This window comes from Scyliorhinus canicula, chromosome 4, assembly GCF_902713615.1.
Source record: "Scyliorhinus canicula chromosome 4, sScyCan1.1, whole genome shotgun sequence".
Classification (NCBI taxonomy): Eukaryota; Metazoa; Chordata; class Chondrichthyes; order Carcharhiniformes; family Scyliorhinidae; genus Scyliorhinus; species Scyliorhinus canicula.
This window is the reverse complement of record NC_052149.1, coordinates 51,755,419-51,782,160: the sequence shown is the minus strand read 5'-3', so window position 1 is coordinate 51,782,160 and position 26,742 is coordinate 51,755,419. Positions and strand designations below refer to the sequence as shown.

The 26,742-nt window shown below is 45.8% G+C and overlaps 1 protein-coding gene across 4 annotated transcripts in view; it reads right to left on the bottom strand.

Moving 5' to 3' along the window:
- LOC119964572 (terminal uridylyltransferase 4-like) overlaps positions 1–26,390 on the bottom strand; it is a 151,750-nt gene extending 125,360 nt beyond the window's left edge. For all 4 annotated transcript variants that reach the window (XM_038794242.1, XM_038794239.1, XM_038794241.1 and 1 more), the window contains exons 1-3: positions 26,268–26,390; positions 19,839–19,988; positions 12,604–13,369 (exon numbers count right to left, since the gene is read on the bottom strand). In XM_038794242.1, coding sequence (XP_038650170.1) covers positions 12,604–13,225 — 622 coding nt within the window. In that variant the 5' untranslated portion in view covers positions 13,226–13,369; positions 19,839–19,988; positions 26,268–26,390. The remainder of the gene's footprint in view (positions 1–12,603; positions 13,370–19,838; positions 19,989–26,267) is intronic.
- Positions 26,391–26,742: the final 352 nt, after the last annotated feature.

The window sequence follows — 26,742 nt, the reverse complement described above, 5'->3', positions numbered from 1 at the left end:
CCCGGTCGCTCATGTCGGTCGCTGCTTTCTCCAGCTCTTTAATGGTTGCCTCATGGGCTTCCAGTTTCTCCCCTTGGGCATCCATTCTCCTCCAATCTGGTCAGAGCCTGCTGCACCCCTGACATGGCCCTGGCCACTGCTGCCTGTGCTGCGGCCTCTGCATCTGCTTTCCCCTCTGCCTTGATTGCCTGCAGCTGCTCCCTCAGCACCTCGGTAAAGGCTGCCTTCCAATTCCAGCTCCCCTCTAGCCCCAGGGGAGGGGGCACCTGTCTGTCCAGCTCTTTTTGATGCGGCGATACATCCGTCCCGCCGCTTCGTGTGCTGATTCGCTCGCCTGAGCTGGCTTGCTCTTTGTCCCATCTGCTTCTGGTGCCCCCTCTCCCTTGGCTCCCTTCTGGCGTTTTTTTCTCCCCCTTCCCTTTCATCTTTTCTTCTCCCCTTGTTTTTCTTTCCCCCTCTTTTCCGCACCCTATTTTTATTTTATTTATTTATTTATTTATTTTTTAATACTTTTTTTTGTCTCTTCCTTCCCCCCCCCCCCCCCCCCTCCCCTCTCTTCCCTTCTTTCCTTTACCACTTTATTTTATTTATTTATTATTTTCTTCCCCCCCTCTTTTATGCAACTCCTCTCAGGTGGGCTTACTTTTGATGGGAGTGAGTGTAAAAAGAGAGAAAATAGTACATATACCTCTCCCCCCTCTCTCTTTATCAGTTTTCTTTTGTTTTTTTTTTAAATAAAAGTCCTTTTTTCTTTCCCCCTTCCTTTCTCCTCACTCACCCAGGAGAGAGAGGCTTTTGCCTAGTCCCTTTGTCCTTGCCTCGTGGTGGTCGCCGCCGGTTTTGGGGGGGGGGGGGGGGGGGGGGGGGGGGTGGACCTGCCGCTACCGCACCGCTCCTGGCCTGCGTTGGGGGTGGGGGTAGGGGGGGAGGGACCTTCCGCCGCCGCACCGCTCCTGCTGCCGCCGAACCGCTGCGCCGCTCCTGCTGCCGCCACCGAGGATCCTCCGCCGACAGGTTTGTTTGGGGGGGGGGGGGGGCGTACCTTTCCTTCCCTTCCCTGCTCTTTGCCGCTACGGAGAGAAAGGCCCCGACTTCGTTACCTTGTGGGAACCCCTCTCCGTGCGACCGCTCCGCTTGCCGACCGGAAGTCACCTATTTTTTAAAAACATGACCACTGCAGTCAAACACTTTAACGTCAGGTTGTTAACTCTTAAATTGCTCAATACCTAGAATCCAATATTTGTAAAATCTCTGTTCGGCGCAGCAGTCACTCTCAACTCATCTCTCGAGTTCAGTTCTTTTGTCCATGTTTGGATGAAGGTTACAATGAGGCAAGAAGCTGAGTGACCTTGGCGGAACCCAAACTTAAGTGTTGATAAACAAGTTCTTGCTGAGTAAGTCCTTTTATCGCACTGTCAAACAAGTTCTTCCATAATTTTGCTGATTGAGAGCAGACTGATGGAGCGGTAGTTGGCCAGATTGGATTTGTCCTGCTTTTTGTGCACTTTTCCACAGTGCTAGATAAATGAAAGTGTTGTAGTTGAACTGGAACAGCTAATTCTGTTTTCATTACATTTTCAGTACTATTGCTGGAATGTTGTCAGGGCTCGTAGCCTTTGCAGTATCCAGTGCCTTTAGTCTTTCTTGGTATCACATGGAGAGAATTGAATTGGCTGAAGACTAGCATCTGTGATGTAGGGGTCCTAAGGAGGAGGCCGAGATGGATCTGGTACTCAACACTTCAGCTGAATTTGGTTGCAAATTCTTCAGCTTTGTCTTTTGCACTGATCTTGAAGATGGAGATATTTGTGGAACTGCCTCCCCCTGTTAGTTGTTTAATTGTCCACACCATTTAAGACTGGATGTGGTAGGACCGCGGAGCTTAGAGTTGATCCATTGGTTGTGGGATTATTTAGCTGTCTATTGCATGCTGCTTATAATAATAATAATCATCATCTTTATTGACACAAGTAGGCTTACATTAAACACTGCAATGAAGTTACTGTGAGTAGCCCCTAGTCGCCACGTTCCGGCGCCTGTTCGGGTACACAGAGGGAGAATTCAGAATGTCCAAATTACCTAACAGCACTTGCAAGCAGCCCTGTCTTGTACCTTCACCAAGTTCACACCTCATTTTTAGGTCTGTCTGGTGCTGCTCCTGGCATGTTCTCCTGCACTCTCCATTGAGTGAGGGTTGATCCCCAGCTTGTTGGTAATGGTAGAGCGGGAAATATGCCAGGCCATGATGTTACAGATTATGATTGAGTACAATTCTGCTGCTGGATGACTCACGGATGCCCAGTTTTGAGTTGTTCGATCAGTTTGAAATCTATCTCATTTAGCACAATGATAGTGTCACATAACATGATGGAGGATGTCCTCAATGTGTAGATGAGACTTTGTCTCTACAAAGACTATGCCAGTGCTTTTCAAACTTTTTTCCCCGGGGAACCTATTTTTACCAACCGGCTGACCTTTGGGACCTACCATTTTCTCTTACCTTGTTTGCTGCTAATGGAGGATTCGCAATCACGCTCAAAGCACGTGACGTTGATGTTTGGGTGGTGACTTGCTCTCTGCCTCCCTTCAAGCAGGAAGATTACATTGCTTCTCCTGCTTCTCCGATTGCGCAAACCTACCTTGGCTAATAAATGGAAGGGTTCCAGACGCCTTCTTAACCACCTTAGCAACCTGTCCTGCTACCTTCGGGAATCTGTGGACATTCATTCCAAGGTCCCTCCCTTCCTCTGCACCTCTCAGTAGCCTCCCATTTATTGTGTAATTCTTTGCCTTGTTTGACCTCCCAAAATGCATCACCTCACACTTCCCTGGTTTGTATTCCATTTGCTGCTTTTCTGTCCACCTGGTCAGACCAGTAGCTGCTTCATATTTTGTAAGACATGAGGGATCAAGTATTTGCTCCTGTATCAATTTGCATTTTATTCAATTCCGAGGTGTGGGCTGGTTGGCTGGCCAGATTGTTCTTTTGTTTCTCCACTTGTTTTCTCTCCTATATGAATAGTGCCTTATGCTCAATTGTGCTCCGAATGAAGCAAAAACGTGAACGTGGGCTGGTTTTCCTGAATGTGTTGGTATAGTCAATGTAATTCAGTGTAACTCAGGATTTGGCTACTTAGGCTCAGTCGGTTTTGGGATCAGAAACAGAAAAGAAATTCATAACAGAATTAGAAAAAAAGTACCTTCACATTTTGAATGAAATCTTGCCTGTAAATGCTAGCTGATCAGTTTTCCTTATTGGAGCTCATCAAACCACACGGTTCTGCGCATGCGCACCGATGAGCGAGCACGCATGCGCAGTGTGCCCACATTTTGTTATATGGTTGCGGCCGTCATTTTGAAGGCCGTTCGGAAGGCTGTTCTGCAGCCTTCTGCAGCTGTTGCCTGCGAATTTGGGCGATTGGGTGCGCCGCCAAATTGCTCCCGACACCCGCCCGCGACCCACCTGCGGGTCGCGACCCCGACTTTGAAAATGCCTGGACTATGCGGTGGTCACTCCTACTAATACTTTCATGGACAGGTGCATCAACGACAGGTAGACTGGGAAGGATGAAGTAATGTAGGTTTTTTTTTGTTGGTTTCCTCATCAGACCCAGTACAGCAACTATGTCCTTTTGGCTCAGCCATCTTGGTCAATCGTGGTGCTGCGTCTTCAGGAAAGATAGGGAAGGAGAGAGGATGAGGGATTGCAGTATTGAGTAATGAGAACGTCATAGTTTTGGAATGACAAGGACAGAATCTAGATTTAGATTTATTGTCATGTGTACCAAGGAACAGTGAAAAGTATTTTTCTGCATGCAGTCCAGGCAGATTGCTCCATACATGAAAAACATAGGACATAGGATAAATACACAGACATAGACATCGGGCAAAGCATACGGAATATAGTGCTACAACTGTACAGAAGATGCAGAGAGAGATCAGTTCGGTCTATTAGGGGGTCATTCAGGACTCTGGTAAGAGCGGGGAAGAAGCTGTTTTTGAATCTGCTGGTGTGTGTTCTCAGACTTTTGTATCTTCTGCCCGATGATAGAGGTTGGAAGAGGGAATACTGGGGTGGGAGGGATCTTTGATTATGCTTTCCACTTTCCCAAGGTAACGGGAGGTGAAGACAGAGTCAATGCATGGAAGGGGGGAGTTGCAAGATTGACAGGGCTGTGTTCACGACTCTCTGTAGTTTCTTACGGTTTTGGGCCGAGCAGTTGGCATGCCAAGCTGTTATGCAGCGAGTTAGGTTGCTTTCTATGGTGCATCTATAAAAACTGGTAAGAGTCAATGCGGGCACACTGAATTTCCTGAGGAAGTGTAGGTGCTGTTGTGCTTTCTTGGTCGTAGCATCGACGTGGGTGGACCAGGACAAATTGGTTGTGACGTTTACACCTAGGAATTTGAAGCTGTCAACCATCTCCACCATGGCACCATTGGTGCTGGTTTATCAATCGGGCTGATTTAGCACAGTAGGCTAAACAGCCGGCTTGTAGTGCAGAACAAGGCCAGCAGCGCGGGTTCAATTCCCGTACCTTCCTCCCCGAACAGGCGCTTGAATGTGGCGACTAGGGGCTTTTCACAGTAACTTCATTGAAGCCTACTTGTGACAATAAGTGATTATTATTATTATGCAGACGGGGGGGGGGGGGTGTAGGACACTTCGATTCCTGCAGTCGATGACCAGCTCCTTAGTTTTGCTGACATTGAGGGAGAGATTGTTGTCATTGCACCATGCCATTAGGTTCTCTATCTTCTTCCTGTACTCGGACTCATCATTGCTTGAGATCCGACCCACCACGGTCGTATCATTAGCAAACTTGTAGATGGAATTGGAGCCGCATTTTGCCACACAGTCGTGTGTGTATAAGGAGTATAGTAGGGGGTTAAGCATGCAGCCTTGCGGGGCGCCAGTATTGAGGACTATCGTGGAGGAAGTGTCATTGATTATCCTTACTGATTGTGGTCTGTGGGTCAGAAAGTTGAGAATCTAGTTGCAGGGAGAGGAGCCAAGTCTTAGATTTTGCAGTTTTGATATGAACTTCGCTGGGATTATGGTGTTGAAGGCGGAGCGTAGATGCTCCAGGGTTGAGTGTAGGGCCAGGGAGAAAATGCCTGCTGCGAACTGGTTGTGTGTGGTGCAGTGGATCAAGGCCATCTGGAAGTCTGGAGCTGATGTATCTCATAATTAACATCTCGAAGCATTTCATAATTCATCTCACTATTTGGTTAGAGCCAAGAAACAATTGAGGTAACATTACAGTGGCCGTGTTCTATAGTTCACCAACTAATGGGAAAGATATAAAGGAAAGTATTTGCAAGGAAATTACAGATTAGACAGGTGACAGAGTTATGACGTAGTTATACTGGGGAACTTTAATTATTCTAATATAGACTAAAACTATCTCTTCTCTTAGGCAGTGCATCAGGATGGAATATGCCTTGCTTCCAATTCCGGTTTGATGGGTATTGAAATGGTCCAATGCTCAACCTGCAGACTCTGCCACTTCCTGGGCAGGTGGTGTTTGAAGGGTTGGGCAGACAAGGTGTTTGCTGATTTGTGTGCTCCCTCTGCCGCCTCAAATTCACCTCTGCACCTTCCTGAAGTTTCTTAATGCATTTGGTTCTTTCCTGAGTGAGCTTTCTCTATTTTGGTGGATCACAAGGTTGGAGACACAAGGACAGCCAAGACAAGCATGCGGGTATGTTTGACCCCTTCAAGGATATTTTGAGGACGTAACACTTTAGTGTTTCTGCTTCCCTCTCAATAGCCTTCACATGAACAAGTTCAGAATAGTATAAAATGCAGAGAGAGGGGCAAGAGTTTCTAATGTGCTTACAGAAGAGTTTTACTACGTCAGCATGTTTCCAAGCCTATGAGGCATTGTTGGGTCACATTCTGGGAAAAGAGGTAGGACAAGTGATCAAGTGTCAGTAAGGCAACAATGATCATATTGTCATGAGGTTTAGGTTAGCTATGGAAGATTACAATGAGCAATTAAGAGTTAAGAAAATTGGGGGAGGACCAATTTCAATCGAGTACAAAATCTGCCCAGGAAAATTGGAATCAAAGATTAGCATGCAAAACTGTAACAGAAAATGGGCTGCCTTCAAAGTACCTTTTAAATCAATGTCTGGAGGTTAGAAACACCAGTTCCCAGTGGGCCTCAGGATTTCTGCGCACGCGCAGGCCATGAAATGACACATGCGCAGTTTGTGGATTTTCTTGTCGTCAGACAGAAACCGGCCCTGCGGATATGCAATTTTTTTTCAGATGGGAAGCAAGCCCTGCACCTGCGCAGAAGGAAAACGAGGGGAAGAACGTGAATCAGTGTAAAAAGGTCAGGTGATCAGGGAGGTTGGCCATTCTGATGGTTTCCCAGTAAGCAGGACATGGGAAGGGAACAGGGACAAGATCTCCAAGCAAAGAAGAAGACACCAAACCAGGGAATGGGACAGAAAGAGGTCCCAAGAAGACAGTCAAGTTAAGGGACAAGGACAGGAATCTGAAACTGTCTCTTCGGTTACCCAACTGAATCCTGTTGGGTAACCTTGAAAATAAGAAGCAAAGGAAAAGATTCTGAATTAAGGAGAGAGAGCTGGGGGGAGCAGACTTAAAACAAAGTGGGCTTGAGAGAAGCCAAAAGTTTCAAAGACACAGCCAAAGGTTGATGACTCCTTACTGTTGGCCTTTGAAGCAATGGTGTTCTGCTTGGCTCGGCCGAATATCAGAGCGCGTGTGGAAGGTGAAGCTTGAGTGTGCGTGGCAATCCGGGAGAAAAGAAACATCGGAGGTAAAGTTTGAAAGCCGAGAAGTGGACCCTTGTTGAAGACATCTGAGTGAAAGCATTGTTTGGGAGAGAATCCTGGGAGAGAATCCTAGGCGAATCCTTTGAACCTGGAGATCAGAAGCCCTTGCGAGAAGGAGAAAGTTTCAGTGAGACCGGTTGGCTCATGATGTAACAAGCGCAGTGGTGAGATTAATGAGAAATCCATAGGCTCTGCTTAGGTGGCATCTGATTTTGGAGTGTGTTGTGTCTGACCACAGTTCACCTATCAGTTTACATGTAGAATCATGGAATTGTAGAATTTACAGTGCAGAAAGAGGCTATTCGGCCCATCGAGTCTGCTTCGGTCCTTGGAAAGAGCACCTTACTTACACCCACGCCTCCACCCTATCCCCATAAACCTACCTAACCTCTTGGACACTAAGGGACAATCCACCTAATCTGCACATCTTTGGACTGTGGGAGGAAACCACAGCAGCCGGAGGAAACCCACGCAGACACGGGGAGAAAGTGCAAATTCCACAGTCACCCGAGGCAGGAATTGAATTTAGGACCTGGAGCTGTTAGGCAACAGTGCTAACCACTGTACCACCGTGCCGCCCCTTTCCGCACACTTACGGTGAATATCAGAATACAAGATAGATATTTTAGGTTGTGTTACCTTTTCGAATTTGTATCCATCTGTAAAGGTTGGGGTGAAGAAATAGTGTGATTTGACTTATTTACTAGCGTTTGTATTGAAATATTTCCAACATTTTTGTCTAGTGTAATATAGTTCATTTTTGTTGTTTAATAAATGTTTTAGTCTTTGTTCATCAGCAGACCCTGTGAATTTTCTCAGTTTCTACCCTCCATGATTTCTAAGACAAATACAAGTTAGGATTTATCAAGCCAGGTTCTACTCTGGGATCAGACTCGTCCAGTCACAACATCAGCTGGGTTCATACAGGAAAAGTGAAAAACCAATAAGAAGCACGCTGAGATATTAAATCAGTATTTTGCATTTGTCTTTAGCAATACATAATGAAAGAGAAGGTAGTTGGGATACTTGATGGGTTAAAAATTAATAAAGAGGTATTTAATAGACTTTCTGTACTTAAAGTTGATAAGTGACCAGGAGCAAATGAGATGCAACCAAGGGAAGGAAGGATGGAAACTGCATAGGCACTAGCCAAAAACTTCCAAACCTCCTTCAACAGAGGAGTGATGTTAAAGGATTGGAGAGTTGCACCCCTGTTCAAAAAGGATGTAAAAATAAGCCTAGCAACTACTGCCCAATAATCTGGAACAAAACCTCTTTGGGAGAAATCATGTCTAACTAACATGCCAGAGTGCTTAATGAGGTAAAAGAGATGATTGATAAGGGTTATGGTTGATCTGCGGTACATGGATTTCCAAAAGGTGTCTTACAAGTGCCACATAATAGGCTTGGCAGCAAAGTTAGAATTCATAGAATAAAATAGACAGTAACTGCATGGATACAAAATTGGCTGGAAACAGAGCAGTGCTGAATGGGTGTTTTATGGACTGGAGGAAGGTATATAGTGGGGGTCTCAGTGGTCAGTGTTACAACCCCCTGTTTTTCTTAATATATCTAAATGACCTAGACATTGGTGTACAGGGCATAATTTCAGATTTGAGGATGACACAAATCTTGGAAATGTTGTGAACTGCAAATAGACTTCAAAAGGACATACAAACAGGATTCTGAAAATTGGTGGAGAAGTGGACATGGAATTTAATGCAGAATAGTGTGAAGTGATTTGTTTTGGTCGAAGAATGAGGCATAGAAATACATGATAAAGGGTACAATTTGAAAGGAGGGTGCAGGAGCAGAGGGACCTGGCACCAAAAGTGACAGGGTAGATTGAAAAAGTGGATAGCTTGGCATATAGGAACCTAAGATTTATAAAGAGACAAAAGAAAATGCAAACCTTTATTGAACACTGATTCCGTCTCAACTTGAGATGTGTATCCAATTCTGGGGCTTAAGTAGGATGCTCTTTTCAAGGGACGGTGCAGACTCGATAGGCCAAGTGACCTCCTTCTGCACTGTAAATTCTATAATTCTATGAAAACATTAAACGAGTACACTGGTAGGGATATATGAATAGCTGGTAAATCTGGAAATGGGTATGCACTAAGTAGAGTCTGGAAATTTCCACTCTGGTCTAGTCAATGCACAATTACTAAAGTTCGGCAATGATGTATTAATTTCAAATAAAAATAGCACAGACGAAGGGAAGGAAATGTAGCTAGATGAATATAGGGACTCCAGAAGGAATGGAAAATGGGCTGCAACAGTGCTTTGAACTTTATGAAGAAGCTTCAAGATAGCATTAGTTTTAGTTTAAAAAGAAAATGATGAGTATACAAGCTGCAGTTCTTAATCTTGATTATTTTTCTCTCCCATTTTACTGAAAGTTCTGAAACAAACCCACAGTTGAAGATTACAAGGATAATAGATGGCTTGTGATTATTGCCAGGAAACATCTTGTTTTCCCTTCAGAAAGTAAGAGTGAAGGGTGTGGGTAGGGGACTTCAATGTCTATTACCAAGAATGCCAGACACCACTAATATTGACTGAGCTGGCTGAGATCTGAAGGCCATATCTAGTTGAGGCGTTTAAAATGATTGTATGGACATGCAAATTAGGAGCAGGAGTAGGTCACTCAGCACTTGGGCCTGCTCTGCCATTCAATAAGATCACGGCTGATCTGACTGCAACTGCAACTCCAAATTCCCACCTACCCCTCAATAGCCTTTCACCCCTTGCTCATCAAGAATCTATCCACCTCTGCCTTTAAAATATTCAAAGACTCTTCTTTCACCAGCTTTGAGAAAGAGAGTTCCAATGACTAGATTCTCCTGCAAGAGGAAACAACCTCTCCACAACTACCCTGTCAAGCCCCTCAGGATCTTGTATGTTTTAATCAAGTTGCCTTTTACTCTTCTAAACTCCAGTGGATCCAAGCCTAGCCTGTCCAACCTTGCCTCATTAGACCATCTGCCCAGTATTTGTCCAGCAAGCCTTCTCTGAATTGCCGCCAATGTATTTACATTGTTCCTTAAATAAGGAGACCAACACTGTACACAGTACTCCAGACATGGTCTCACCAATGTCCTGTATAACATAAGCACAACCCCACCCTTATTTTTGTAATCAATTCCCTCACAATAAACAATAACATTAGCTTTCCTCATGACTTGTTGTAAACTGCGTACTCACCTTTTGTGATTCATGCGCGAAGATACCCAGATCCCTCTGCATTTCAGAGCTTTGTCATCTCTCACCATTTAAAAAATATGCCTTTTTTATTCTTTCTCCCAAAAAAGAACATTTCCCACTTGCCCACGTTATATTCCATTTGCCAGATCTTTGCCCATTCACTTAAACTGTCTATATTCCTTCAAAGCGTCTTTATGTCCTCTTCAAAACTTACTTTCCTACCTATCTTTGTGTCAAATATAGCAACTGCTAAAGGATTATAAAGGATTTGCTAGCGTAATGGATAAATCTTTCCTCTGGTGCAAAGGATATGGAGCAAAGGGGATAAATGGAGCAGAGGTACAGGGACGGCACAGTGGCAGTGGTTAGCACTGCTGCCTCACAGCGCCAGGGACCTGGGTTCAATTCCGGCATCAGGTGACTGTGTGGAGTTTGCACTTTCTCCCAGTGTCTGTGTGGGTTTCCTCCGGGTGCTCTGGTTTCCTCCCACAGTCCAAAAGATATGCAGGTTGGGTGGATTGGCTACGATAAATTGCCCCTTTGTGACAAAAGGTTAGATGGGGTTATTGGATTATGGGGATAGGATGAGGGTTCTTTCAGAGGGTTGGGGCAGATTTGATGGGCTGAATGGCCTCCTTCTACACTGTAGGTATTCTTTTTTTTAAATACATTTAGAGTACCCAATTCATTTTTCCAATTAAGGGGCAAACCGACACCTACCCTGCACATCTTTTGGGTTGTGGGGGCGAAACCCACACAACGGGGAGAATGTGCAAACTCCACACAGACAGTGACCCAGAGCCGGGATCGAACTGGGACATCGGCACCTTGAGGCTGCAGTGCTAAACACTGCCCCACTGTGCTGGCCATCACTGTAGTTATTCGAACCATCAGGATGTAGAGATTTACCAGAATGGATTTTATATATAAGGCGAGGTTGGAGAAGCTGGAGTTATTCTCCATCTAGCAAAAAAGATTTGAGAAGAGATTTGATAAAGGCATATAAGATAACGACATGTTTCAACGAGGTAGACAGAGGAAAGCTGTTCCCATTAACTGATAGTGCAAGTACCGGAGACACAATTTGAAGGTTTTGAAAAGAGATGCAGAGAGGATGAGAGGGAAATGGTAAGAACTGAAAACAGGCAGTGATTTCAAAAGGAAATTGGAAGGGCACTTGAGAGAAATAAACATCTAGGATTACAGGAATAATGTGTAGGAATGGGAGTGGCTGGATTGCTTTAGAGAGAGAGCTGCCATGGACTCGATGGGTTGAATCATCCCCAGCTGTGCTGACTCTATGATCTAATTTTTGTCTTTAAGACAGAGATAGATGGGTTCTTGATTAATAAGGGGATCACGGGTTACGGGGAGAAGGAGGATGAGAAAATAGCCATGATTGAATGGCAGAGCAGACTCGATGGGCCGAGTGGCCTAATTCTGTTCCTATTTGTTATGGTAAGTAACAGCTCAAGGGTTGTATAATTTCCTCCTGCTAGTATATTCATTTACTATAAATCTAAATTTCCTGACTTCAAAATTCCCATGTCCCAGAAGAAAGTGAATAATATTTTAAAACCTTGAAAATAAAATTGAGCAGAAAACAAGATAGATTTCTTTTTGATACATTTGGACGTAATATTTAGTGTGAAAACATAATAGCTGTGACTATTGTTCATTTCTGTAAGTGACCACTTTTAAAATCAAAGCCACTAACTGACATTCATGACTCGTGAGTTACTGTAGTTGCATCAGTGCAGTAAGTTTCATGTAGAAATTGGGAACTTTGAACTGGGTAATGAATGTGGAGCATCCATCTTAATGCTTTAATGAATTCACAGCTGCCTATTTCACCACAAAGTGCATTGAAATGTTATGTAATGACCATTTCTAGATGGCTACAGTAAGTGGCTGGCTGTTTTTTTCTCTTTTTGCTGAAATTTGGGCTCAATAGTTGATGCCAATGCCATTATTTCAGACACCCAGCTTCAAGCATTCCCGAGTCAGGTACAGAACATTTGATACTCAGTAAAGCTCCTTCTCTTTTGCCTCAGCGGTGTATCTTCTTCTGAACCTCGAAAGCACACAATTTCCATTTCCGATACCAGCCAATCTTATGGTTTCTTTTTCTAAATTTGCCACTATAGTGCTAAATTAAGGGCTTGCAGACACTAGAAATTAGATTCATATAGTTCACACAGGATTCTTAGAGTCAGAGGCAAGACCTCTTTGCACCTCTCAATCTGTTTTGAAATCAAACCCATGTATAAGTGAAACGACAGGTTATTGCACATTAACAGCCAATATACTGCTATTGTTCCAAAGCAATGATGTGAATGAGCAATTAGATCATCTCCAGTGAAATACAAATAGGTATTTCACACTTACCTATTTAAATCACACATGTATTTCTTAAAATGTCATGAAAAACTATTGTGACCTCAGAATAATCATGATTGGAATATTTTCACAATGGACAGTGAAATATCACTCAGTTTCATTTACAAGCTGCCAATTATGGTATAAATTAATAAATAACTACCTGATTTAATTGAAATATAATCCTAGAATAATCCGCCTTACCAGAAACATCTAGCTTCTTTTCCACTTCTTTGACATCCTGCGTGGCCTTCCCAGGCAAAGTGCGGTCATCACTATTTGTACACACAGGAGACTTGTTTGACTGTGCTGCACACTCCAATTTAATCTCTTCCTTTGGTTTCACAGGTAAACAATCCTTTTCATTTGCAGCCTTTAAACTACTGCAGGTGTTAGAATTTGCAAATTTCCCAAGGGCTTGATGTGTTTTAACTTGCTTGTGTTTTATTTTCTCAGCTGACGTCATTCCACTTGCTGCTCGGCCACCTTGGCTGTGACCTTGATCATGTATATTCCGTGTTCCTGAAATCCTTGAGCTAGCTACACAGTTTGGCATGTCTTGTTTGCTACTCCTGCTTAATTTCATATCTGCAGTTTTTTCATTGTTCTTTCTTTCCGTTAGTTCTTCATTCCATTTTGACTTTTTGTTGCTCCAGCTTGAAACAGTTTTGCCATTGTCTCGAGAAGTGCCCTCAATTAGATTTTTGGAAGGTTTTTGTTCAATGACATTCTGCACAGTAACTTTCAAGTCCTTACCTTCTCCACGGACAAGGCGAGGTGATTTCCCAGACTTGTGCACTTCATCCTTAATTTTAGTTTCTTCCATTGTAACAGCACTTGGTATTCTTTCTTTTTGCCAACAGCCAACCTTCTTTCCGCTTTTTAAAGTTAAACTATCTTAGTCAGTCACTTAATTATTGATTGATGCAGATCTATAACCCAGGGGGAACAAACAGCTTTTGTCGAATTCCTGTTAAAATCACAAGCATAAGTATTTAGTGATTACAGATGCTGGTACAGATGCTGGTATAGATGCACTCTTGAGCTAACCAGACCACCAGAACATTTTGAATTGCATAACCAATAAGAACTGACTGGTCGATAGTACTTAAATAGCATAGTTACAAACTGGCATTGCATTAACACCCAATGTAGCTACTGGCAGTCGATCAGTCATTTCAAAATTGCCAAAAGGTTTTTTAAAAAGTGCTTGGCAAAAATAAAACTGGTTCAGAATCTACCATTCATTTCATAGAGGGGATGATTGAGTGTGGTCTGAAAAGCTTAAGGCACTTCACTTAACCAAGATTAAAAATTAAAATATTATTCAGAAATAAAAGCAAAAAAAATCTTTAAAAAGAACCTAAATCTTCTAAGAATATTCCAGGATAAAGTATTGTTGTCAAGTTTTCACCTGAAGGACTTCCGGTTGCGGCTATGCGGAGCTAAGCCGCACGTTTGGCAGCTCCCGCTTTAATAGGACTTGTGGGCTCTTTTAAGGGCCCCAAACGGCGCTGATTCGACGATTCCCGGTGGATAAAGGGGTCTGGAGCAAAACCCCCCCGGGATTTATGGTGCGGACTCGGAGTGGGGCGAGGAGAAAAACGGCAGCAGCTCCCCTGGAAAAGCGGGGGAAGGTGGACAAAATGGCAGCCGGTGGAGCCCCTGAGGAGTGGAGGCAGTGGGTGGATGAGCAGCAGGCAGCCCTTCTGCGCTATTTTACGGAGCCGAAAGGGGAGTTGTTGGAATCCCTGAAGGTAACGACTAGTAAGCTGCTGGAGACCCAGACAACCCAGGGTGCAGCGATACTTGAGTTGCAGCAGCAGGCCTCCGCGCGCGAGGATGAGGTTTTGGCCCTCGTGGGGAAGGTGGAGATACACGAGGCGCTTCATAAAAAGGAGCAAAATAAGTTCGAGGAGATGGAGTTTTGGTCACGGAGGAAGAACCTGCGGATCCTGGGCCTCGAGGAGGGCCTGGAGGGGTCAGACCTGCCGGCCTATGTGGCCGTGATGCTGGACTCGCTGGTGGGGGCAGGATCATTCCATCTGCCCCTGGAGCTGGAGGGGGCCCACAGAGTACTGGCCAGGCGGCCTAAGGCGAATGAATCCCCGCGGGCGGTGCTGGTGCGGTTCCATCGGTTCAGTGACCAGAAGTGTGTTCTGCGATGGGCCAAGAAGGTGAGGAGTAGCAAGTGGGAGAATTCGGTAGTGCGTATCTACCAGGACTGGAGTGCGGAGGTGGCCAAGCGGAGAGCCGGGTTTAACCGGACGAAGGCGGTGCTCCACGGAAAGCAGGTGAAGTTCGGTATGTTGCCGCCTGCGCGCCTATGGGTCACCTACAAGGACCGGCATTACTACTTTTAGTCCCCGGAGGAGGCGTGGGCCTTTGTGCAGGCTGAAAAGTTGGACTCGAACTAGAGATTGGGGGCTGTCGGAGTTTTTCTATTTCTGTATCACTGTTTATGCTGTTGCTGGTTATTCTGTTTGCTTCTGTTTTTTCTCTCGCTTTCGGATGATATTGGTTATGGTTTTGTGTTTTAAGGGGGGTATTGGGGTTTGTGGTTGATCTGTGTCTTTGTTTGTATGGAGTTGGTGGATGGATTGGGACTGTTGTTTGGGAGCTGCGTTGGTGGGGTGGGGCAGTGTGAAAGCGCGGGCTTTTCTCTGGTTTCCCGCGCTGCGGGACGAGGGGGGTGGAGCTGGTGGCGAGGGGCGTGGTTATCAGATCCGTTTTCCCGCGCTGAAGCGGTGCCAAGGAGCTGATGCAGGGGAGGAGGGGTGACCTCATGTTGGGAGGGGTCGGAGTTAGGGCGGGAGCTGCCGGGGTCAGCAGAAGAAGGCGGACGTGGCCATGCTCCAGGAAACCCACCTGAAGGTGGCGGACCAGGTCCGTCTGAGGAAGGGGTGGGTGGGGCAGGGTTTCCATTCAGGGCTCGACTCGAAGAACCGGGGGGTGGCGATCCTGGTGGGGAAGAGGGTGGCGTTTGAGGCGTCTGAGGTTGTGGCTGATAGTGGCGTCAGATATGTGATGGTGAGCGGTAAGCTGCAGGGGGAGAGGGTGGTGTTGGTAAATGTGTACGCCCCAAATTGGGATGATGCTGGTTTCATGAGGCGTATGTTGGGCCGCATTCCTGGCCTGGAGGTGGGGGGCTTGATCATGGGGGGGATCTATGGGTTGGTTATGGGGGATCTATGGGTTGGTTATGGGGGTTTGTTCTTACGATTCTATGTTTATTACTTTTTCTTGTTATTATTATTTCATGAGGCGTATGTTGGGCCGCATTCCTGGCCTGGAGGTGGGGGGCTTGATCATGGTGGGGGGGGGGGGGGCGACTTCAATACGGTGCTGGATCCCCTACTGGATCGTTCTAGTTCAAGGACAGGCAGGAGGCCAGCGGCGGCCATGGTGTTGAGGGGGTTTATGGACCAGATGGGAGGAGTGGATCCCTGGAGGTTCGGGAGGCCGAGGGCTCGGGAGTACTCTTTTTTCTCCCATGTGCACCGGGTTTATTCCCGCATTGATTTCTTTGTTCTGAGTAGGGGACTGGTCCCAAGGGTGGAGGAGGCCGAGTATTCGGCTATTGCGATTTCGGACCATGCTCCGCATTGGGTGGATCTGGAGATGGGGGAGGTGCGGGACCAGCGCCCGCTTTGGCGTCTGGACGTGGGGTTGTTGGCTGATGAGGAGGTGTGTAGGAGGGTTCGGGGATGTATCGAGAGGTACCTCGAGGTCAATGATACTGGGGAGGTCCAGGTGGGGATGGTGTGGGAGGCTCTGAAGGCAGTGATTAGGGGGGAGCTGATCTCCATCCGAGCCCATAGGGAGAGGGGGGAAGAGGAGGGAGAGGGAGAGACTGGTGGGGGAGCTGTTGAGTGTAGATAGGAGGTACGCGGAGGCCCCGGAGGAGGGATTGCTGGGGGAGCGGCGTAGCTTGCAGGCCAAGTTTGATTTATTGACCACCAGAAAGGCGGAGACACAGTGGAGGAAGGCACAGGGAGCGGTCTATGAGTATGGAGAGAAGGCGAGCAGGACGCTGGCGCATCAGCTTCATAAGCGGGACGCGGCGAGGGAGATTGGTGGAGTGAAGGATAGGGGTGGGAATGTGGTGCGGCAGGGGGCAGAGGTCAATGAGGTCTTTAGGGACTTTTACAGGGAACTGTACCGGTCGGAGCTGCCGGCGGTGGAGGGGGAATGGAGAGCTTTTTGGACAGGCTGCGATTTCCAAGGGTGCAGGAGGAACAGGTGGAGGGACTGGGGGCGCCGATCGAGTTGGAGGAGCTGGTCAGTGGAATTGGCCACATGCAGTCGGGGAAGGCGCCGGGACCGGATGGGTTCCCGGTTGGATTTTATAAGAAATACGCGGACCTGCTGGGCCCCCTGTTGGTTAGGACCTTTAACGAGGCATGGGAGGGGGGTGTTTTGCCCCCGACGATGTCTCGGGCACTGATTTCCCTGATCCTGAAGCGTGATAAGGACCCCTTGCAGTGCGGATCATACAGGCCAATTTCACTGCTGAATGTGGACGACAAGTTGCTGGCGAAGATCTTGGCCACTAGAATAGAGGACTGGGTGCCGGGGGTGGTACATGAAGATCAGACGGGTTTTGTGAAGGGGAGGCAGCTGAACACTAACGTGCGAAGGCTGCTAAATGTGATAATGATGCCGGCAGCAGAAGAGAGGCGGAGATTGTGGTGGCATTGGATGCGGAGAAGGCCTTTGACAGGGTTGAGTGGGGGTACTTGTGGGAGGTGTTGGAGAGGTTTGGGTTTGGGGTGGGGTTTATTAAATGGGTGAGGTTGCTGTACGAGGCCCCGATGGAGAGTGTAGCGACAAATGGGAGGATGTTCGAGTACTTCAGGCTCCACCGTGGGACGAGGCAGGGGTGCCCCCTGTCCCCCTTGCTTTTTACGTTGGCAATTGAGCCTCTTGCCATGGCTCTCGGGGAGTCGGGGAGGTGGAGGGGTTTGGTGCAAGGTGGGGAGGAGCACCGAGTGTCGCTGTATGGGGACGACTTGCTGCTGTATGTAGCAGACCCGGTGGGGGGAATGCCGGAGGTGATGGAGATTCTTGCTGAGTTTGGGAGTTTCTCGGGCTATAAGTTGAGCCTGGGCAAGAGTGAGCTGTTTGTTGTACACCCGGGAGATCAGGAGGAGGGGATTGGTAGGCTCCCGCTAAAGAGGGCAGTGAGGAGTTTTAGGTACCTGGGGGTTCAGGTGGCTAGGAGCTGGGGGACTCTGCACAAGCTCAATTTTACTAGGTTGGTGGAGCAGATGGATGAGGAATTTAAACGGCGGGACATGCTGCCGTTGTCGTTGGCGGGTAGAGTACAGTCCGTTAAAATGACGGTGCTCCCGAGGTTTTTGTTTTTGTTTCAGTGCCTCCCCATTTTCATTCCGAGGGCCTTTTTTAGGAGGGTGAATAGCAGTATTCTGGGATTTGTTTGGGCGCACGGGACTCCGAGGGTAAGGAGGGTCTTTTTGGAGCGGGGCAGGGATAGAGGGGGGCTGGCGCTGCCCAACCTCTCTGGGTACTATTGGGCGGCTAACGTCTCGATGGTACGCAAGTGGGTAATGGATGGGGAGGGGGCAGCATGGAAACGGATGGAGATGGCGTCCTGTGGAGGCACGTGCCTGAAAGCACTGGTAACGGCACCGCTGCCGCTCCCTCCAACGAGGTACACTACGAGCCCGGTGGTGGCGGCTACCCTCAAAATTTGGGGGCAGTGGAGGCGACACAGGGGGGAAGTGGGGGGCTCGGTGGAGGCCCCGCTGCGGGGGAACCACCGGTTTTTCCCAGGGAACATGGATGGCGGGTTCCTGGGGTGGCGCAGGGCGGGCGTTAGGAAGTTGGGAGACCTGTTCATTGATGGGAGGTTTGCGAGCCTTGGTGAATTGGAGAAGTTTGAGCTCCCCCCCGGGGAATATGTTCAGGTACCTTCAGGTCAAGGCGTTTGCTAGGCGGCAGGTGGAGGGGTTCCCTTCGCTGCCCCCACGGGGGGTAAGGGATAGGATACTTTTGGGGGTGTGGGTCGGGGATGGGAGGGTGTCTGACATCTACCAGGTGATGCAGGAGGTGGAGGAGGCATCGGTAGAGGAGCTGAAGGCTAAGTGGGAGGTGGAGCTGTGGGAGCAGATTGAGGAGGGGACATGGGCGGACGCCCTGGAGAGGGTGAACTCCTCCTCTTCTTGTGCGAGGCTTAGCCTCATCCAGTTTAAGGTGCTGCACCGGGCCCACATGTCCGGGTCTAGGATGAGTAGGTTCTTTGGGGGCGAAGACAGGTGTGTCAGGTGTTCGGGGAGTAGTTTAGGGGGATAGTGTTTAAGTTAATTTGCTTATTGTTAATTTATTTTGTTGTTTATTGGGTTTGGGAGGGGGTGGGGGGGTTTGTTATATGCGTTGTTACGGGTGCCGGGGGGTGTTTATTATTGTTATTGTTATTATTGTTCTGTTGATATTTATTTTTCACAAATTCCAATAAAAATTTACAACAAAAAAAAGTTTTCACCTGAAGGCATGCCCTTGTTGAACAGATTGTTGTAAGGAGTACAAAAAAACCTTTCCATTTTGTTGCATCTGTTCTGAATTGGCAGCTATTTAAGCAACTTGCACTGCAAATTTACTGGAAGTAAAGCACAAAAGGTGTTTTTGTTGTCAGCAGTAGTTCTAACAAGACGACTGCTGAGCAACATTATTGCCAGGTTATTACAGTGCATTTGGGGAAACAAAAATACAACACAATATTTAAGCATCAACATGTGATACACCAAGGAAAGATAGAATATGCATCTGTGCTAATAACTTCCAAACCACAATTTCTCAGCCTGGACTAAGATATTGTGTGAAGTTTCCTCAGAGGGAGAAGGGCAAAAAAAAAGAGAAAGAGTTAGTTGGTTTCTGTTCTTATGCACCAGCCAGCGATCAATCATTGTGGCTTTGACCAAGGCCTACGGGAGGGTCACCTATGCCTATCCTGTGAACATGCTCTGGAGAGTAAAATGGGAAAGAGGAGGTACCTAAACAAACACTGGAAAGAGAATTGAGTAATCAGTCAACCAGATTATACAATTCATTGCAGCAAGAGTTATCAAAATTCAGTGCATCTCAGCCTTCTAACCAAATTTGCCCCCAAGCCAGGAATGATACAACATTGAGGTTGCTGAACAATAGTTGATCTCATTATGTTTTGTTTTGAATTGGTTTGTGTAACAGTAGCAGGATATGACTTGCTATTGCAGAACATTTAAAATAAAACTAGATTCAAAGGGCATACTGGTGTGACTGTTGAACATATGGGAGCCAAAACCAGATGTTTTATCTTATGAAATGAAAAACAATTGTAAATGTTTGCTAATGTATCCAACATGTCTGAAACAGACAGATTAACTAAAAGTGGAATTTTTAAAGTATTTAAAGTTTGACTGTGATAGAATAAAACTTACCAGTTGTACTAAACCTGACTCCAATACATTTGAAGCAGCCAACTTATTGTACTGTAGCTCCTCCCAGCAACTTTTCTGGGCTCAAGGTCAGCATAATAATTCATTGTGATTACAGAACCAGAAGGCCACACAGACCTTTACGCGCCACCACTAGAACAAAATGGAGAGAAATGCGAAAATGTGTATGAACATCAATGACCGAATAAGTTTCATATTTAAAAGTGAGTACTCTTTTTAGCATATATTTAGTGTTAAGTTATTCTTCATAAAGATCTAGTTTAAATTCAATTCTGATCCAGCTATCAATGTCACTGCCAGTTTCTTCATTCACAGTTTGAGGAAATTCAACACTGACATTTCAATCTCTAGTACTGAAGCATTTTTGATCCTAAATATTTCCTCATGTCTGATATCTGCAACATCCTATAGCAAACTCATTTTGAAGAAAACAAGTTGCAGGTTTTTGATACCACCTGCCATTGTAAAAACAAACACAGGCCGATAAATTCGGTCAGACTATAATTATTTGTAGTGTACAGCTACAGTCGGCTTAAACTGCACAAATACAAAATCAGAGCACACTGCAGTATCCCTGACCGTATGCTTAACATTAGGAGTTCACCCTGTAGCCAGAAAACTGCAACTTGCCACTCTGTGCTGGAACACTGGTGAAATGATCCTTTTGCTTAGATTATTAAAAATTAAATTGCAAACAAATTCCTCACTCAAGGTCATGGCTAATTGTGTCTTCAGGGATTGGTGCATAGCTTAGACACAGTCCAATTTCTTAATGTTACATGACATTGATGAATTAAGACAAGTGGATTCAAGAAGGATGCTGGTCAACATTTCAAAAGAAAACAAAAAAAAGACATTTAAAAGAATGGTGGACATACAGGGCAAATACATGCCCCAGACAAACAAGCTCAGACTTAACAAGTATCACCCAAATTCAAGTCATGTGAAACAAAGGGTTAAAAGATATCTAACAAAAAGCATCACTGCAGATGTAAAATGTAAGAAATGCTTTCAATGGTACAATAGCAAGAGGTCAATCAAAAAGGCGGCAAATAGGCTTGAAACCGACGATGAGCACTAAAAAATAAATATCTTTAATGATAATGTCCCCACAGCATTCACAGGAAAAAGGGGTGTAGAACATGCCCTCTACCAAACTTCAGAACAAATAAAAATAAAAATTAATTCCTGGAGATTTCCGGAGGCGGCATGTAGGAGGAAGTCGCACGTTGGATGGCTACTGCTCGAGGCTTGATTTTTTAGAATTTAATGCTTGGTCCCAGGGGGACTTTTTTGTTAAATAAGTGCAGGAACTCATAAGGAAAAGATGTCTAAAACCCAATGGAAAGCTGCGGTGAAGGAGGGGTGAATGAAGGTTCGGCGTTGAGTGGAAGGGTCAGCTTGGCAACTGGAAAGATGGCGGAGGCTGGGTCACTGGGTGGGGCTACACTGCTCACGGCATAAAAGATGACCGAGGTGATGGTTGTGGAACTTGTAAAACAGTCGCAACACAGTGATCAACTCACCTCGATGGGTGAGAAGCCGCAGAGGGTGGTGGAGGCCAACAAGGTCTGCGAGCCAATGTGGAGGACATGGAAAACAGATCTAGGCGGCAAAATCTAAGGATCGTGGGCCTGCTGAAGGGGTGGAGGGCATGAGACCGACGGAGTATTTTGCCAAGATGTTGACGGAACTGTTGGGGGAAGGGGAAAGATCCTTCTCGGTACGAACTGGATCGGGCTCATAGGGAGTGGAGGCCTACACAAAAGGCGAATGAGCCGCCAAGAGCAGGGGTTATTTGTTTCCGTAGGTACCTCGTGAAGGAGAAGGTTCTGTGTTGGGCAAAGCAGAAGTGGGAGGTGCAGTGGGCTGGAGCTAGTATACATATATACCAAGACTTTATTGTGGAGTTGGTGAGGAGGCAGGTGGCCTTCGGCCGAGTGAAGACGGCCCTGTATAACAGCAGGGTGCGGTTTGGCATAGTGTACCCAGCTAAGTTGAGGGTGACCTACAACTCCAAAGACTTTTGTTTCGAGACAGTAGAAGTGGCAGAGGAATTTGTGAAGGCAGAAGGACTGGGGCAGAAGTGATAAATGGGACTGAGGACTGGACTTGGACTGAGGGTAGGGGAGGTGCATGAGTGTATGTAGCTCTATTTTCCACTGCATGTTGTTATATGTGCTAAATGAGTTGAAGTTGCCTGTTTGGACAAGGGAAGAGTTGGGATTTTCTTTTGCAATGATTGGAGTTTGTGGTTTACACTGGGGTTGTGTGTTGAAGGGGATTTCTTTGTTTTCCTGGGACCGCGGGGGGGGGCTGGGCAAGGGCCTCCACACGGGCTAGCTCAAGCTGGCCAGTGAACAGGAGTGTGGTGGGGGGAGGGGCTGCAGCCATCAGAGCCTGGTAGAGCAGGTTTCGATGGGGCTCGGTCGTGTGAAAAGTTGGGAGAGGGGACCAATACTGGTTGAAGTGTTTGAGGGGAAGTGGATGGGAAGATTCTGGCAGGGCCTGGATTTATGAGGATGATTGGATAGGAAATGGGGGGGGCTACTTGAATTTCTTTGACTCTCGGGAAGGTGAAGTCTCAGCTGAAGGGGAGGAAGGAAGGGTTCCACAATTCATGGGGACTGTGTATTATGCACTTCCGAGAATTAGTCGCCATTGATGGGGGGAGGAAGAAGGTTTGGCGGTATTGTTGTCTTTGGTTACACTGTTTATAGACTGATTGTTAATGTGGGGTTTTTTTAACCTGGAATGTACGGGTGGATGTTTTGGTCTGTATATTGAGCAGGGTGTTTTATGCGTGGAGAATTGTTGTATTTGATTTTGTTTGAATTTTCTTTGGTTGTTTATTGATGAAAATGTTGAAAATTAGGAGAATAAAAAGATTTTTTTTTAAATGAATTCCTGGACAAGCTGAGATGGTTTTAAGTAAATAAATCCCTTGTTTAGATGGTATAAATTTCAGTGTTGGCAGAGATAACCCAAGGAGATTTTGCCACTTATTCATTTAAATTTATTCTCAGACTTTTCCATGCTCTTCCCGACTGTTTTTCTCCAGGCACTCCAGTCAACAGGAAGGACATCCCATGCATCAACTCTGATCCTGGTCAACTATGGGTCTCTTTTGCAAACATCCTTACATCGCAGGTGTGGATAGCCTGTTGATCTCATGCCAATAGCAAGCTCGCCATAGAGCATGTCTTCAGGGATGTGGCTATCATCCTTTTCGCTCACATGACCAAGTCAATACAGTCACCACTGCCTCAAGAGGGCAAACATGCTGGGGATTTCTCAACACGGACACTCCGTCCTGCCAGCAAATGCCCAATATTTATCTCAGGCAGCAGAGGTGGAAGCTGTTCAGCCAGCTTTCCTTGTTGCTCATGCTTCCCTACTGTAAAAGAGGGTGGTGAGAAGACAAGTCTGGTACACACAGAGCTTTGTATTTTCACACATTTCAAATTTGACCATTGCAGCCTTGGAAATCCTGGTGCTGATTTCAGCACTAAGGAGCAGGTTACTGGTAATTACTGATCCAAGGCGAAGCTGTCGACAACCTCAAGAGTTTCAGCCATATTAGGACATCAGATAATTAAATAAGTGGGTATGATTCACCATGAGAAATATTTTATACCCGATGTTGCCACATAAGTGGAAGATTGGCCACTAGCATTTCCGTCTTTGAATGAAGATGGCTATGAATTTAATCTCCATTCTCAGACTTGGGCAAATAATTTATTCTGAAAACTTGATTGCAGTACTGAGGAAGGGCTGAATTATCAGAGAGCGTTTGTAATATATACTGCTCTGTAGCACTGTCATGTGAGAGTCCCTTTAAGAAACGTGTGTTTTTTCAAATGTCTGCAGTGATATCATTGTGTGGGTGGAGCTGGAATGTTATTCTGCTTTTGACTTTTGTTTTGAGCTGGAAGCTCTTTTTGGCTCTGTGTTTTAGTTTGCTTTCAGTTGGAGAGCTGCTTTCAAACCAAGCAGATATATACTGATCTCTCTCGTACAAGGTGTTTAGACTACTTGATAATTTAAAAGTGATAACTGTTCTTTGTAGAGAATTCAAACCTACTGTCTTTGTTAAAAAGTGTTTTGGCTTATGGATGTTGTTGGGAAAGTTACTAACTGTTACCTATAGAGTACTGTATCTTTTTGGGGGGTTATCAGTGTTGGTAGTTGGTAAGATGTTTACTGCCGGTTTATAAAATGTTAACTGGATTCATAGAATAAACACTGTTTTGTTTTTAAAATACTTTAGATCTCTGTTGCATCACACCTGTAAAGTGGGCCCTTGTGCTCCCCATAACCAAAATCTATTAAAAGTTGTAGGTCAGGTGAACTCCATGATATACTTTGGTGTCCTCTAAACCCTGGCCCATAACAATCACACCAGACACTACAACTCCCTCCTCAGTAATCCTCAGTAACAGTGGTCAGCACTGTTGCTTCATAGTGCCAGGGTCCCAGGTTCGATTATCGCTTGGGTCACTGTCTGCGCGGAGTCTGCATGTTCTCCCCGTGTTTGCATGGGTTTCCTCCAGGTGCTCCGGTTTCCTCCTACAAGTCCCGAAAGACATGCTTGTTAGGTGAACTGGACATTCTGAATTCGCCCTTGTGTACCTGAACAGGTGCCGGAATGTGCCGACTAGGGTATTTTGACAGTAAGTTCATTGTAGTGTTAATGTAAGCCGACTTGTGACAATAATAAAGACTATTATTATAATTGATTTGGGTGGAAAAGTGGAATTGATGTTGGAGATCAGCCATGATCATTTTGAATGGTAGAGCAGGCTGAAGGGGCTAAATGACCTACTCTTATATAATTATATGTGAAGATTTGAGATAGCCTGTCTCTCTGATTCAAGAGTGGTTGAGAAGCACCCAAACAGGACATGACCAGTTAATCCTAGGTGATGGTCTATTGGTTCAGAGATGATATGGTTCACTGATGTCCACTCTCTATTAAGGAAAAGTCAAAAGCAATCAGGAAAAGTTGACCGATAATGGGTATATCAGAAAGCCAAACTCTTTGATAGCGGTTAGAACAAATCAGAATAAATTCCACATGATTTGGTCAGAATCACAGAACTGTTATGGTGCAGGAGGCCATCCAGCCCATCATGTGTGCATCGGCTCATTATGATTTAGTGCCATTCTCCTACCCTTTTCCCTGTACCCTTGCACAGCAATCATCCAATGCCCTTTTGAATGTCTCAATTGAGCTGCCTCTACCACACTTCCAGGCAGTGCATTCCAGACTCATTGTTTGAGTCATCCAGACTTGAAATGTTAGCTCCCTTCTATCTCCACAGATGCTGTCAGGCCTGTTGTGATTGTCCAGTATTTTCTGTTTTTTGTTTTATTCCAGCAGCCGCAGTAATTTGCTTTTATATACATATGCTACTAATTTGTTATTCATCCTTTGATTGACTCTGGTTTTAGAAGGAGCAAAGCTCAGTAGTATATGTAAACAAACAGACTGAATTGATTTTTGCAGAGAAAAGTTGGATTCTCTAAGCGACGGTGCCAGAAATGAAATAGCCTTACTCTGCCAATGACAGAGAAAGTGAGTGGGATAACAACTTTCCAATGTAAATTACTAAAACAAATATCCAAGTTAAATGCAATTAACATTGTGGACCCTTTGTGGCAGCAACCACATCATAGTGAATTTTGAGAATGCGCAAAATATAGATGCCCGTCATTTACAAATTGCAATGCCTATTATAATCGGAGACTTCGGCATCACCCATCTGTCTACCCACAGTAGATTTGAGACATTGGTGATTCCGCACCTTTAATTATGCTCCTTTCAACACGTCCATTTATCAGATTTAAATAAGTACCATGGATTTTCCCTATTTTGAAATGCCTAATTTAAAAACAATAACTTTAGGGTTCATCTGGCCAGCAACGGGCGCGACGATAAAAACAATCAAAATATTTAATGGGGATTTATGAAGGAAATAAGTTGTGCACAAGAATAAACACAAAGCAGCTTCGCTCCACGTAAACACACACCCATACATAGGAGTTGGATTAATAATATCACTCAGGCAGGAAAAGATCACGTCAATTGGCCAAAGTACAACCTCTAGGCCGGTAACACTTGTGGCTCACTGGATTGGTTGCGACATCCTTGGATTGGCTGTCACAAATGCTCGGGTTAAACGCCTTCACTTTCTCCAGAGAGGGCGAACAGAACAAATAAACAGGCGCCCCCACCCCAAGTCCCTCCGGGGCTTTAAACCTGTCATTGGCCTAAAAGACAGAGCAAAACGAAAGCGCCGAAAGCCCTCCCCGCCCGCCAGCCAGCAGTACGCCCGGACCGACTTGGCGATTTATATAATTAACCATCATATATTGTCCCTAACCCACGCTCAGGCCTCAGACTCTTACCGGCAGGGTCGGCCAGCGCTCCCCGACGTATCCCACCATTTATTTATTTGTGCTAAAACCTCCCCGATCACCAGCAGGCCATCCACTAAACTAACAGCGCGCAAGCGCACCGATGCCTTCCGGTGGCGTCACAGACAGAGACTCCAACGTCCGCCAGAAGGAAACTACAAATCCCGATAGGCTCCGCGGAGCCGATCCGTCCCGCCCCGAGGGATTCGCGCCTGCGCATTATGGCCAATGAGTTCAATGCTGTCGTGTGACACTAATTAAGATCATTATTATGTTCATCACCTTCTCCTTGCAGCCCTGCGTCTAGGAAACCCCCATAATAATAACAATAATCTTTATTATTGTCACTAAGTAGGCTTACATTAACGCTGCAATTAATTTACTGTGAAAATCCCCTCGTTGCCACACTCCGGCGCCTGTTCGGGTACACAGTGAAAATTCAGAATGTCCAATTCACCCAACAGCA